The following is a 15142-nucleotide window of genomic DNA, read 5'->3' as shown; positions in this document are numbered from 1 at the left end:
CACCAGTCTGCAGGAATTAACTCCTACAGAGCTGAATACCAGTGATCCTGAATCAGCCGATGCCCGGATCTGGCTGAACAATACAGAAGCCTCAGGTTGCTTGTCAGACTTTGTGGTGTGAAAAGAGTCTAACGATGTCGTGGCACAGGTGTGTGCAAATGAATATTCAGAAATTGCAAACTAGAACTACTTTTACACTTCTTAGAGGCCATATCAATAACTACAGTCCTAAGAGCCACCTTTGGTCTTATAATGTAGGCGACAGTCACTACCTGCATAGATCTTAACTTTTTATTTATTTTCTTTAGCTTTTTAGCTTTGTTACGTTGGGCAATTCTTTTATCACTGACTCAAAGTTGACCAAAGCTAACAATCCCACCATATACCAAATATTTTTTGCTGTAGCTCTGCATGTTCAGTTTGGCTTTGTGCATTAGCACATGCACCACAGCAAACCAGTGCAATGAGCACCGGAATATAATAAGTCAAATGTACGTCAATAAAATGATTTCTTCTGTAGAGACAAATAGGCACAGTGGGCAAACCGAAGGTCTTTACATACAAGCATTCTTGACATTTTACATTACAAGACATCAGTTTCTTACACATAATACATTGAAGAGTAACTTCTTTTATTTTGTATTATTTTTTTATTTTTTTTATAAATCAATAGTACAGGTGAAAAGAGGAAACGATCTAATATATTTTATTAGAGAAATCTACTTCTTTCTCCTACTGGACTGATGTTTCATTCTCAATTCAGAGGTTAAGATATGCCTTCAGTGAATATAGATTTTTCCATTACTGAGATAGGAAATGGCAGTTGGTGATCATAAGGTTCCATTGTGGTTTTTGGAATGTCTGGGTCCATAGAATTTTAAAAACAGCAACTGTCATCTCTTATCTCAGTAATGTAAATATCTGTCTTCACTAAATACAGATTTTTCCCATGAATTAAGAGTAAAAGCTCAGTCCAGGAGGAGAAGGAAGCAAATTTCTCTAATAAAATATATTACAAAGTTTCTTATTTTCACATGTACTATTGATTTCTGAAATAAAAATCAAAACAAACAGTTACTCTTTTGTCACCATTCATTATAAGAATTGGAGGCAAGTGTAATTTAATAGAGTCTATTAATGTTAATGGGAACCTGTCACCAGATTTGTCCCCTATAACCTGCAGTCACCAACAGTAAGCTCTTATATACAGCATGCTAGAATACTGTATATAGGTGCATAGGCCGTGCTGCTGTATAAAGTAAAAAATAACTTTTATTATACTCAAATGTGGAGTGGTCAGCTTCTATGAGGGTCACTGGTCTCGGTCCGGCGCCTCCTCTCTTCCTTCCATCACTGTTCTCCTTCCCTGCTCTGTGCAGATGATGCGTCCTACACATGGCCGCCATTGCGCTCCTGCGCAGGCGCACATTGATCTGCCCTGCTGAGGGCAGAGCAGGGTACTGTAAAGCACAGGCGTGAGGAAAGGTCAAAGACTCTTCACGCATGCGCTCGACAATACAGGGCATATAAAGTGTGCGTGCAGAGTGCAATGGTGGCCTCTGTGTGAAAGAGGTAGGATATGTCATCCACACGGAGCTGGGAAGGAGGACGTGCACTTGGAAAATGATAGCTGTTTCACAATTTCTTTAGGATCTAGTCATTGGCATAACTAGAGTTTGATGGGCCCCGATGCAAAGTTTGGACCTGCCCTGTGACGTCGAGCGCAGGCACAAGGGGAGAATGATGAAGCATGGAGTGGAACGCTCCACTCGATGCTTAATCAGTGCTGTATGTGATAATGGGCAAGGGGGCCAGGGGCCACCTCTGACACGGGGCTCCCCTGACTCATGGGCCATATAGCGGCCGCATGGTTTGCCACAGAATAGTGCAGCTCCTCTCTCACTGTGCGGAGTCGGCTGCTGATATGCAGGGCAGGCGCCTGGCCCCTAACCTGCCAGGCCCGGTCACGACGGTTGTTACGCCTCTGGATCTAGTTATACTACCTCATGCCTCCATTAGTGCATCAGCCTATACTGTAGACCAATAGTCCCCAACCTTTCTGACCTTGATAGCCACATTCAGCTTTGAGAGAGGGTCATAGGTCACAACCAGCTTTCACCCCCCTCACAGCAGTGACACCCAGAGCTCCCATTTACCAATATGACAGCCAAAGCTTTGTCACAGAAATCACATTAAAGCAATACAATAAAATCCAGGGGTTGGGTTCCCACAATCCCCCCATTCAGTATTGTAGTCTCAAGCACTCCCACCACACTGTGACATCCAGCTGGGCCTGCTCTTAACAGGTGTTTGCTAATGACTCTAATACGCTATCCCTTCTCCAGCAGCTAATCCTACACTAGTTGGAGCTAAGAGCAGTATTATTAGAGAATAGAATATATTTGAATTAGCCCTGAAAAGGACTTTTGGGTTAACATAGCAGCAGTAAGCAGTATGAGGCAATAATCCCTTCCTAGATGCCTCTAATTTATTATTCCTTCTCCAGCAGCTCTCCCTACACTAATTGCAGCTAAGAGCAGTATTGTAATACTATTGTATGTTCTGAGGATTTCGATAGCGTTAGGGCAATGACAACCAGAGACGAGTTCTTGGTACAAGATGTTTATAATATGTAACCACGGTAGATACACAACGGAACAAACACAGCAGAACAAACACAGCAGAACAAACACACGAAATACCTTCCCGAAACGGAGCGGAGGGAATTCCCGGGGCCACGCACCGGACTCCCCCAGGGAGACCACCAGAGCGAACCCCTATACAGGGACTGTCCGGCAATCACCCCGGAAGGCCTAAATGCGCAGCAGCCGGGACACAAGGGGCAAACGGTAAGGTCCAGAAGTGTCCGTACGGGATGATAGTCCAGAGTGGTTATGAACCGGAAGGAACCGGGCAGAAGTGCTGACCGAAGACGGCAGACGGAGTCCGGGCACAGCTTGAAGAAACCGGGTATGGTCCAGAGTCGGTCGGTAGTCTTTCAGGAGAATCCAAAGGTAATCAGGAAGTAGAAGCAGCAAGGCAGGAGCACACAGCAAGCAGTATACTCAGGCACTGGACTAGGCTTAGAGGCGGCCTTTTAAGCAGCTGGACAGGAAGTAGGGCAACAGAACAGTAAACTCCATGTTAACCGAGGGCAAGCTCTTTCCAAAGAGAACTGGAAAACCTGGAAACCTGACATTACTCCCCCCCCCAGAAACGGCCTCAGGACGGATCAGGGCCAGGCTTGTCCGGGTACCGTCGATGAAACTGAGCAATCTTCCGGGGTGCCCGAATGTTACCCACCGGTTCCCAGGAATCGTCCTCGGGGGCGTACCCCTGCCAACGTACCAGATACTGAAGCCGACGACGATGGAGCCGGGAGTCAATAATGTCCTCAACCACGAACTGCTCCTCGCCATCGACCATCACAGGCGGAGGAGGAGGCACGACACGACCACGAAACGTATTAGGAGAAACGGGCTTGAGGAGAGAAACATGAAAGACCGGGTGTACCTTCAGATGGTGCGGTAACCGCAGCCGACAGGCCACAGGGCTCACGATCCCGGTGATTCTAAACGGACCGATGAATTTTTGTCCCAGCTTCTGCGAAGGAACACCCAATCTCAGGTTTTTGGTGGACAACCATACAGAGTCCCCTACCTTATACATGGGGGCCGGTTTCCGGTGAGTGTCTGCCGACCTCTTGTAACGCTCCTGAGCCGTAGCCACAGTGTCCTTTAGAATCTCCAGATTTTGTCGTAGTTCCGTCAATCTGTCCTCCACTGCTGGTACCGAAACCGCAACTGGTGACCTAGGCAAAACATGCGGATGGTAACCCAAGTTAGCAAAAAAGGGCGTTACCTTAGTGGAGCTGTTCTGAGTGTTGTTATACGAGAACTCCGCCAACGGAAGCATCTTCAACCAATCGTCCTGTAGATGGCTGACATAACATCGAAGGTATTGTTCCAGGGTTTGATTAGTCCGTTCTGTTTGCCCATTTGTCTGAGGATGGTATGCAGAAGACAAACAGACATCAATCTGGAGTGCCGTACAAAACCCCTTCCAGAACCTAGACGTGAACTGCACGCCCCGGTCAGAGATGATCTCGTCTGCTACCCCATGCAATCGGAATACGTTCTGGATAACCAAATCCACTGTCTCTGCGGCTGAGGGAAGACCGGTACACGGAATAAAGTGAGCAGCTTTTGTCAACCGATCCACCACCACTAAAATGGTATTGTGACCGCCTGAGACTGGCAACTCCACAATAAAATCCATGGAGATGGATCCCCAAGGGCGAGATGGAACGGGTAACGGTTGGAGGAGTCCCGTAGGAGCCACACGAGGGACCTTGCACCGGGCACAAACCACACATGAGTGGACATAGTCCTTTACATCCTTTACACAGGTAGGCCACCAGAAGAAACGGCTCAGAAACTCCTGCGTCTTCTGTACCCCCCTATGACCAGCCAACACGGAGTCATGGACCAACTTGAGAACTCGAAGTCTTACGGCCTCCGGGACATAAATGCGTCGCTCTCTCAACCACACACCATTCCGAAGAACAAGAGTTACATCATTCGGGGGGGCAGCAAGAAATACGTCACCATCATAGGCCAGCTTGATGTCCTTCCACAAGTCCTGGTCCTGGATTACTCCAACGAAATTGGCATCCGATAACACGGTCTGAGACGGGGTTCCAGGCACGGAGTCCACGGCGTGGATTCGGGACAAGGCATCGGCTTTCCCATTACGTGAACCTGGACGGTATGTAACGATAAAATTGAATTGATTAAGGAATAAGCTCCAACGGGCTTGCCGTGGAGACAGGCACCTGGCAGACTTAAGAAATTCCAGGTTACGATGATCCGTGAGTACTATCACTTGCTGCGCAGCTCCCTGTAAGTGGTGTCTCCATTCCTTAAAAGCAGAAATAATCGCCAACAATTCCTTGTCCGCAATGTCATAGTTCCTCTCTGCAGGGGACAACCGGCGGGAAAAGAAAGCACACGGATGCAAGAGACTCTTGTCCCCAGTTCTTTGAGAAAGGATGGCCCCTAATGCGTAGTCGGAAGCGTCGACTTCCACGATAAAGGGAAGTGCGGGATTCGGATGTACTAATATTGGCGCTGAGGTAAAACAAACCTTGAGACGATGGAAAGCTTCCTGGGCCTGAGCGGACCACACAAACTTCTGTCCTTTCTTGGTTAACAGCGTGATGGGACGAACGATCTCTGAAAAGTTACGGATAAAGCGGCGGTAAAAGTTGGCAAAACCGACAAAGCGTTGTACCTCTTTGATGTTTCCCGGTTCCGGCCAGTCTAGAATTGCTTGTATCTTGCCAGACTCCATGTTCAGCCCCTGAGGAGAGATGACATACCCTAAGAATTGTATTTGTGAGCAATGGAATTCGCATTTCTCCAGTTTAATGTACAGGTGGTTGTCCCTCAGCCGGGTTAGTACGGTCTTGACGTGCTCCTGGTGTTCCTGTAGGGAATCAGAAAAGATTAGGATATCGTCCAGATAAATCACCATGAATTGGTCCATTATATCCCTAAAAATATCGTTAACCAGATGTTGGAAAGCCGCGGGAGCGTTACAAAGTCCAAAAGGCATCACTAGGTACTCAAAATGTCCATACCGACATCGGAACGCGGTCTTCCACTCGTCTCCGGGACGTATGCGAAGTAGATTATATGCCCCACGGAGATCCAATTTAGTGAATATTTTTGCCTGTTGGACCCTCTCCAATAGCTCAGGAATCAACGGTAACGGATACCGGTTCCGGATGGTTATTTTATTCAGTTCCCGGTAGTCAATACAGGGTCTCAGAGTCCCCTCTTTCTTTTTCACGAAAAAGATGGGTGCCCCTGCTGGTGAGGTAGACGGGCGAATAAATCCCTTGGCTAGACTTTCATCAATGTACTCCTTGAGTGCTTCTAGCTCAGGTGCCGCCAACGGGTAGACATGACCAAACGGGATCTCCGCCCCTGGGAGTAAGTCTATGGGGCAATCATACGGTCTATGCGGGGGAAGCCGATCGGCTTTTCTTTTGTCGCATATATCAGCGAAGTCTTGATAAACCGGGGGTAAAACAGGTACCTGTACAGTGCCCTCCGCATTCGGTGTTACTGGAACCGGAACAGTTGGACTAATGGTCGGACCACTCTGCGGTGGGAAGGATATTTCCTTAGTCTCCCAATCGATAACCGGATTTGTAGACCGTAGCCACGGAATACCTAAAATAATCGGAAAATGAGGAGAAGAAATTACCATGAAAACAAGGGTCTCCTGCTGACCTGGCTTCATCACGCATTCTAGCGGTACTGTTTCCCGATCAACTGGTCCAGAGATTAACGGAGATCCGTCTACCGTCTCCATCTCCTGCTGTAAGGAGTTAATCATGGAAAAGAGCTGGTCTACTCGTGTCTCAGTCATTGCCCCAGCGAAATCCTCTTATGGCCTGAGTATAATGTAATACTATTGTATGTTCTGAGGATTTCGATAGCGTTAGGGCAATGACAACCAGAGACGAGTTCTTGGTACAAGATGTTTATAATATGTAACCACGGTAGATACACAACGGAACAAACACAGCAGAACAAACACAGCAGAACAAACACACGAAATACCTTCCCGAAACGGAGCGGAGGGAATTCCCGGGGCCACGCACCGGACTCCCCCAGGGAGACCACCAGAGCGACCCCCTATACAGGGACTGTCCGGCAATCACCCCGGAAGGCCTAAATGCGCAGCAGCCGGGACACAAGGGGCAAACGGTAAGGTCCAGAAGTGTCCGTACGGGATGATAGTCCAGAGTGGTTATGAACCGGAAGGAACCGGGCAGAAGTGCTGACCGAAGACGGCAGACGGAGTCCGGGCACAGCTTGAAGAAACCGGGTATGGTCCAGAGTCGGTCGGTAGTCTTTCAGGAGAATCCAAAGGTAATCAGGAAGTAGAAGCAGCAAGGCAGGAGCACACAGCAAGCAGTATACTCAGGCACTGGACTAGGCTTAGAGGCGGCCTTTTAAGCAGCTGGACAGGAAGTAGGGCAACAGAACAGTAAACTCCATGTTAACCGAGGGCAAGCTCTTTCCAAAGAGAACTGGAAAACCTGGAAACCTGACAAGTATTATTAGTGAATATAAAATATTTAAATTAGCCGTGAAAAGGACCTTTGGGCTAACGTAGCAGCAGCAAGGAATATAAGGCAATATTCCCTTCCTAGATGCCTCTAATACATTATTCCTTCTCCAGCAGCCCTTCCTACACTAACTGCAGCTAAGAGCAGTATTATTAGAGAATAAAATATATTTGAATTAGCCCTGAAAAGGACTTTTGGGTTAACGTAGCAGCAGCAAGGATTGTAAGGCAATGATGCCTGAGAAGACACAGACTTCAAGGCTCGACTTTAGAAGAGCAGACTTCAAAGCCCTAAGGGCAAGGGTTGGTAGAAATCCATGGCGCATAATTCATAAGCACAAAAATACACACTATGGGTGGGAAATCTTTCATAAGGAAATCCTTCATGCACAAGAACTAACAATACCTAAAAGGAAGAAAAATGGGAAAGATCTAAAGAAACCAGGATGAATGACCTAAAAATGACATCACCTACTAAAAAAAAAAAGAAAAAGAAAACATACAACAAGTGGAAGATGGAGGTTATACCTAGGGAAGAATAAATGGTAATTGTCAAACTCTGCAAGACAAGCGTCAAAGACGCTAAGGCCAAACATGAATTGAGGCTTGCAAAAGAGACCAAGAGTAAAGGCCCTGTCACACACAGAGATAAAGCTTTGGCAGATCTGTGGTTGCAGTGAAATTGTGGACAATCAGTGCCAGGTTTGTGGCTGTGTACAAATGGAACAATATGTCCATGATTTCACTACAACCACAGATCTGCCAAAGATTTATCACTGTGTGTAAAGTGGCCTTAAGGTAAAAAGATTTTGGAGGTATGTAAAAGCAAAAGAAAAGTGAAGGAGACCATTAGAGTCTTGGAGAATCAAAAAGGTGAATCAGTCAACAGTCGGTATCTACCTGCACACAACCTCAGATCCTCAGAAGATCTCCTTCTCTGCTCCTCCCTTATCTCCTCTTCCCACAATCTCTTACAAGATTTCTCCCGTGCATCCCCCATACTCTGGAACGCTTTACCTCAGCACATCAGACTCTCCCCTACCGTGGAAAGCTTCAAGAGGAACCTCAAGACCCACCTCTTCCAACAAGCCTACAACCTACAATAGCCCTCAGTCCAGTAGACCACTGCGCAACCAGCTCTGTCCTCACCTATCGTACCATCACCCATTCCCTGTAGACTGTGAGCCCTCGCGGGCAGGGTCCTCTCTCCTCCTGTACCAGTCTGTTTTGTACTGTTAATGATTATTGTACGTATACCCTCTTTCACTTGTAAAGCGCCATGGAATAAATGGCGCTATAATAATAAATAATAATAATAATAATAATAATAACAAGGTGGAGATAATAAATTCCTATTCTGTATCTGTCTTTTCCCAAAAAACTAACGTAAGCATCAACAATAATCATGATAGAAATGACGGTCAGGAGCAATCCAAGTTGACAAAAAGTAAAAGATTGATATTAGAACACTTAGCCAAGGTAAAGGAAACCAATTCCCCAAGACCAGATGATTTACACCATAGAGTCCTATTTAAGTTGTCTCTTCAGAGAGGAAGGAGATGAACTCTAGTGCCACCTATTGGAAGAAGCAATCCTAAAAGTCAAAAGTGACCCTTTAACGAGCCTGTTCATATGACTTAGGATTTATGCCAAATCAGAACCTCAATTTGCAGTGTTTCGGGGTGATTGCCCCCTCGTCAGTGCAAAGTATGAGATCTGTTCTGGCTGTATGAGACAATTTAAATATTTACCAGAGGAGCATTGCAGCTATAAGACTCCTCACTGGCAGCCAGAATGGTTTGTCAATCTCCGCAAAGAGAAACATTTTCCCCTTAGACCCGACTATAGCTTCTCATATAGCCAGATCAGATCTCATACTTTGCACTGACGAGGGGCAATCACCCTGAAACACCGTGTCTGCAACCTGAAGTTCTGATCTGGCATAAATCCTAAGTCATATTAAAAAAGGCTCATTAAAGGGTCACTTTTGACTTTTAGGATTTCTATTTCCAATAGGTGGCACTAGAGTTTGTCTCCTACCTCCCTGAAGAGACAATTTAAATATTTCCCAGAGGAGCATTGCAGCTATAAGACTCCTCACCACTGACAGATTGGTTTGTCAGTCTACGTAAGGGCAAATGTGGTCCCTATTTACAAAATAGAGACAAAAGAAGGATACAGGGAATTCCAGGCCAGGAAGCCTGACCTCCATAGCAGATAAAAATTGTCAAAGAACATTCACTTAGCTACCTGGATGGGGAGGCACTAATTAACCAAAGCCAGCATGGCTTTATGACCAATAAATCTTGTCAGGCCAACCTGATTTCTTTCTACAACAAAGTCACTGAATGGTTGGACCAGGGGAATGCTGTGGATATAGTATACCTTACATTCGATAAAGTATCACATGACATCCTCATTGAAAAAATGATCAAGTACAGAATCGCCAAAAAATCATTTAGATGGATTCACAACTGGCTTAATGATCTTGTACAATGAGTAATACTAAATGGCTACACATTGAGTTGGAGGAAAGTCAAAAGCGGTGTGCCACAAGGCTCTGTCCTGGGCCCAGTGCTCTGTCCAGGGCCCATCTTTTTAAATGATCTGAACAACAAAAATATTGGGAACTCAAAAAATTTGCAGATGATACAACTATAGGGGGAATAGCCAACACTTGAGAGGAGAGAGAGTGTATTCAAAAGGATCTAGACCCTCGAACAATGGGCCAAGGAGAACAGATTGGTGTTCATCAGGGACAAATGCAAAGTCCTACATCTGGATAAAAGAAATGTACAAACCATATATAGTATGGGAGGAATAGAACTAAGCAATAGCACTGGGGAAAAGGATCGGGGCATAATAGTAGATCCCGATTTAACATGAGCCAACAGTGCGGTGCTGCAGCTAAAAAGGCAACAAAAATTCTGAGATGTGTCAAGACAAGCATTGATTCTAAACCAAGACTATACTCTATCCTGGTCAGACCCTACCTGGAATACTGTGTACAGTTCTGGGTGCCCGAATTCAAGAAAGACATCGATATATTGGAGCAAGTCCAGATAAGAGCAACCAAGTTAATAGAAGGTCTGCAAACCATGTCTTATGAAGATTGGCTAAATAAACTAGGGATGTTTAGTTTGCAAAAGAGAAGGCTGAGAGGAGACTTAATAGCGGTCTACAAATATCTGAAAGGTTGTCACAGTACAGAGGGAGCTGCCCTATTCTCATTAGCACAAGGAAGTACAAGAAGCAATGGAATTAAACTAAAAGGGAGGAGATTCAGATTAGACATTAGGAAAAACTATATGGCAATGAGGGCAGCCAGAGGGTGGAACAGACTGTCCGGGAGGTAGGGAGCTCTCCATCAATGGAAATCTTCAAGCAGAAGCTGGATAAACATGAATCTCGGATGATTTAGGAAAACCTGCACTCATAGGGAGTTGGACCTGATGGCCCTTTAAATCCTTTCCAACTCTACCAGTCTATGATTTTAATACACTATTCCTTCTCCAGCAGCTAGCCATATACTAACTGCAGCTAAGAGTGGTAGTATTAGAGAGTATAATATATTTGAATTAGCCCTGAAAAAGACTTTTGGGTTAGTGTAGCAGCAGCAGCAAAGACTGTAAGGCAATAATCCCTGCCTAGATGCCTCTAATATGCTATCCCTTCTTCAGCAGCTCTCCCTACACTTATTGCAGCTAAGAGCAGTATTATTAGAGAAGAGAATATATTTGAATTAGCCCTGAAAAGGTATTTTGAGTTAATGTAGCAGCAGCATGGAATGTAAAGCAATAATCCCTTCCTTGATGCCTCTGATACCCTATCCCTTCTCCAGCAGCTCTCCTTACACTAATTGCAGCTAAGAGTGGTATTATTGGAAAATAGAACATATTTGAATTAACCCTTAAAAGGACTTTTAGATTAACATAGCAGCAGCAAGAAACGTAAGGCCATAATCCCTTCCTAGATCCATCTAATACAATATCCCTTGTCCAGAAGCATTCCCTATGATTTTAAAACACTATTCCTTCTCCAGCAGCTAGCCCTACACTAATTGCAGCTAAGAGCAGTATTATTAGAGAAAAGAATATATTTGAATTAGCCCTGAAAAGGACTTTTGGGTTAACATAGCAGCAGGAAGGACTGTAAGGAAATAGTCACTCTAATACACTATCCCTTCTCCAGCAGCTCGCCCTACACTATTTCCGGGGTACAGTGCACCGACCATTGTGTCACTAGGTTTTAAATAGACCCCATAATGCTATGCGACCAACCAATCACAGTATTGCCAGTAGCCAACATGACTATGGCATTACCGTGATTGGCAGGTGATCCCCATGCGTTTAGTGGCCGCAACAAACAGCCACAAAACATGCAAGCTGAGGACTCGAGCATGGAGCAGTAGGACCCTTGATCAAGTACCGAGACTGCCGAGTACCCCGATACTCAAGGGAGTACCGAGCAGTGCCGATAACGCTTGGTCGTCACTAGTCATAATTATACGGTGTATATACAATTCCAATCCTATCCCGATTCACAGAACGCAAAGTATTTAATTGCTACAATTTTTTTCCTTTTTTTTTTACACTTATGATACACACAACCCGATAAAAAATACGAAAGCAGCAACCGCACTCTCAGAAGTGAAGCACACCGACACATGCTCAGGCTTGTAAAGGTATAATTTACATATATATCTACAAATGTTTTGTCATGTTGTGGAACAAATTGCATCTCAGCTGTCACATTAAAATGCAGATATTAATGGAATACATTTCAGGGATGACTTTGGATACATGGAGATTTTACCAAATAGACTTCGTACACCTAATTTTTTTTTAGTTTATTGTCTTGCAGAAGTTATTTTATTAATATATATTTTTTTCCAATCCGACAAGGGCACAAAACAGTTTTACATAAAAAAATAAGCTTTACTCAACTTGATAAATCTTCCAGTTCCAATGCTGTGGTGGTCTCTGCCGGTCTTGTAGCGCGGACATCACGTCTATCATTCACATAACCACTGCAGCCAGTCACTGGACTCACCAGGTTTGATGGCCTCCAAGGCCAGTTATGAGCTGTAATAGTCATGTAAATGGTGGACATGACGTCATTGCTCTAGAACCAGTGAGGACCACCGTAGCAGAAGGTAGTACGGTAAGGTGATTAAATCAATGAGTAATGCTTAGACGTCATAGAGGCTTGAACATTAATCTGTCACAGTCTGGCAATACTCAGTCATTGAACTTTTTGGATTGATACCTAGACATACTCAAAGCTTTAAAAAAACAATCAAATGGTAGCTTGGTTTACGTGTGAGATCAATAGATAGAAGTAACTTACCTTAACCGCCTCACTGTGGGTGACTCTGTCAAGTAATCGCCCATTTGCTTTGATAATCTGGTCCCCAATTTTCAGTCCTTCACCTTCTGCCAAAGAACCAGGTTCTACCAGCGACACATAAATACCAATACCATGTTCCACGCCACCACGAATGCTGAATCCAAGCCCCTCTTGGTTTCTGCTTCTTTTAAGTATAACCTGTCTAACATCGGATTTGGTGACAGCAGATGTGGAGCCTTGGTGGCTGAATCCCGATGATGCTCCAGCATATGACGCTCCAGATACTAAACTAGGGCTAAATGATTGATTACTAAAGGAAGGAGCTATCCCTGGTACCGAAGAGCTAAATCCAGGAGCTGCTCCTGGTACCGAAGGGCTAAATCCAGGAACTGTCCCTTGTACTGAAGGGCTAAATCCAGGAGCTGCCCCTGGTACTAAAGGGCTAAATCCAGAAGCTGTCCCTGGTACTGAAGGGCTAAATCCAGCAGCTGCCCCTGATACTGAAGAGCTAAATCCAGCAGTTGCCCCTAATACTGAAGAGCTAAATCCAGCATTTGCCCCTTGAACCGAAGGGCTAAATCCAGCAGTTGCCCCTGAAACTGAAGGGCTAAATCCAGGAGTTGCTGCAGGTATTAAGGGGCTAAATCCAGGAGTTGTCCCTTGTCTTGACTTGTTATAAGAAGGAACGGTTCCTGATGGGATACTAAAGGTTTGGTTTGTGCCTGGCAATGGCGAGGTGAAAGCAGGAGTTGTGCCTGAAATTGAGGTGCTAAATGCCGAAACTCCATCACATAAAATCCCACTAAATCCAGAGGATCCAGGGTTTAAGTCCTTTATATACAACCCCTCTGAAGTATACTGGTCAAATAGTAGTTGGTCAGATCGTGGGATAACAAGACGCAGCATGGGGAAAAGTTGCCTCTGGTCTTGGGGGCGCAATATAAGGCGCAGTGTTCTCACCAGGTCAAACACATTTCTCCGAGAGTGGTAAAGTCTCAAACAGTGCAAAAGCTGTTCCCGCTCAGGGTCACTTAACAGTCGGTTCAGAGCTCCATGCAGCCTACGGACATTTGAGGAGAGGACACGTCCGATGTCCCCTGAACAAATTGAGGCAGATGATGATGAATGGATGGACCCTGTTAAAGAATGGTGTATGGAGCCCCTTGGTGAGGGGTGAAGAGTACCTGGCTCTGAATTCATTGCCCAGTGGCTGAAGATAGTGTTAGGATATCGTACATCTGAGCAACTTTAATGGTCCCATGAGGCACTTCTATTCGCCAGACCTTCTCTGCGGTGTTCTTAGCAGGACCTGATGAAGAAAAAATAAAATCTTGAATTTTCTTTTGAGCGCAGCAAATATGCCCCTGATTTCTAAGGTTCGGTCTCGTTTGCCCATCTACATGTCAAAATTGCAGCATCGAGGTCTTTGGCATCTCATGGTCTAGTGTTTCCATGATTCTCTCTCGCAGTCGAGCTCCCCTCTAACACTCAGCCGTTCACAGTGTTTTAAGTCTCTGCTTCTGCTTCATTCGGTGTCCTCCCTCCCCCTCCTCGTCTTCTCTATTTCTCAAGGTGATTCTCTGGGTCTGTTGCCCTCTTCTCTCTCCTGTTTTCTGCAAAGCACAATGAACACCCGGCACCGAACACTAAATCCCTCTTCTAGTATTTCTGGCTCCATCATCTCTTGTGTTTCTAATTTCAGAAAGTCTATTTTTAATATCCCCTCTCCTTACGAGTACAGTGTAAAATTTGGAGTCCCATTCAGCCCCCTCAAGCTTTAGTGTACTCACCTGGTCTCTCAGAAGAAACACATCTTTCAGTGGCTCAGAGGCTTCTCCATCTTCTCCTCATTCTTTCACAGTCTAACAGGTGTCATTCCGTACCTGTCTGATCCAGGTGATGAATTTCAGACATGGCAGATGTCTCTCTCCATCTGTTGTCTTATACAGGTCATTTTTTTTTTTTCTCCGACACTCTCTTTTCTATGGACACCGGGCTCGGCAGTCTCTTTGCAGACGATGAAGTCTTGGATCTCAGCTCTTCTTCGGTCAGAGGATTCCACGACTTTCCATTTCTTACGATCTCTGATGAGATATCTCAATTGTGTCGAAGATGTCCCTTTCTCACTTTAGATCTCCTGTTTGAAAATTAGATCGGTTTGGTTCCAAAATTAGGCAATTTTCTTAGCGCGCTCTACTTTACTCTCTTAATTGGTCTAATTATCTCTTACCCCTTTAGATGATTTGATAGTAGCACTTGGGTTAATTTTGGGGGATCTGTCGGAGGCTTCCTAGTTTGCTCGTAATTTTCTCGGATACGCTTGCCTCCATCACTCTCTCGGCAGTATTTCCTAGGCTTTCTCAGGTAGTTCTCTCAGTGTTCCCCTTGTCTCTGACTGTCACAGGTGTCTCTCAGTACATCTCTTGGTCTCTCCCGGATCTGACGTCCCTCAGTAATGTCAGCGTTGCCTGGAGACTGAGAAGACAACACTAATATGCACAGAGCTTAACCCTGCACTGCCATACGCTGTGCATCAATCTTGTGAGTCTAATACTCCAAACTTAACCCTTAACACTCCTAAAGCCTGCAACGCCAGCTGCTGCCGAGCCATCTTTATTGAGTTCAGCACCTAAAGGCATCTACTTCTCAT

The 15142-nt window shown here is 45.2% G+C and overlaps 1 protein-coding gene across 1 annotated transcript in view; it reads right to left on the bottom strand.

The window, feature by feature from the left end:
- The window catches only part of WHRN (whirlin), a 229304-nt gene extending 214375 nt beyond the window's left edge, over positions 1-14929 (bottom strand). The window contains exons 1-3 of the mRNA XM_075324209.1: positions 14723-14929; positions 14283-14629; positions 12493-13801 (exon numbers count right to left, since the gene is read on the bottom strand). Coding sequence (XP_075180324.1) covers positions 12493-13692 — 1200 coding nt within the window. The 5' untranslated portion in view covers positions 13693-13801; positions 14283-14629; positions 14723-14929. The remainder of the gene's footprint in view (positions 1-12492; positions 13802-14282; positions 14630-14722) is intronic.
- Positions 14930-15142: the final 213 nt, after the last annotated feature.

The sequence above is a fragment of the Anomaloglossus baeobatrachus genome, chromosome 9, assembly GCF_048569485.1.
Source record: "Anomaloglossus baeobatrachus isolate aAnoBae1 chromosome 9, aAnoBae1.hap1, whole genome shotgun sequence".
NCBI classification, from domain to species: Eukaryota; Metazoa; Chordata; class Amphibia; order Anura; family Aromobatidae; genus Anomaloglossus; species Anomaloglossus baeobatrachus.
Note: the sequence above shows the minus strand (reverse complement) of the source record. Positions and strands in the feature narration are given on the sequence as shown.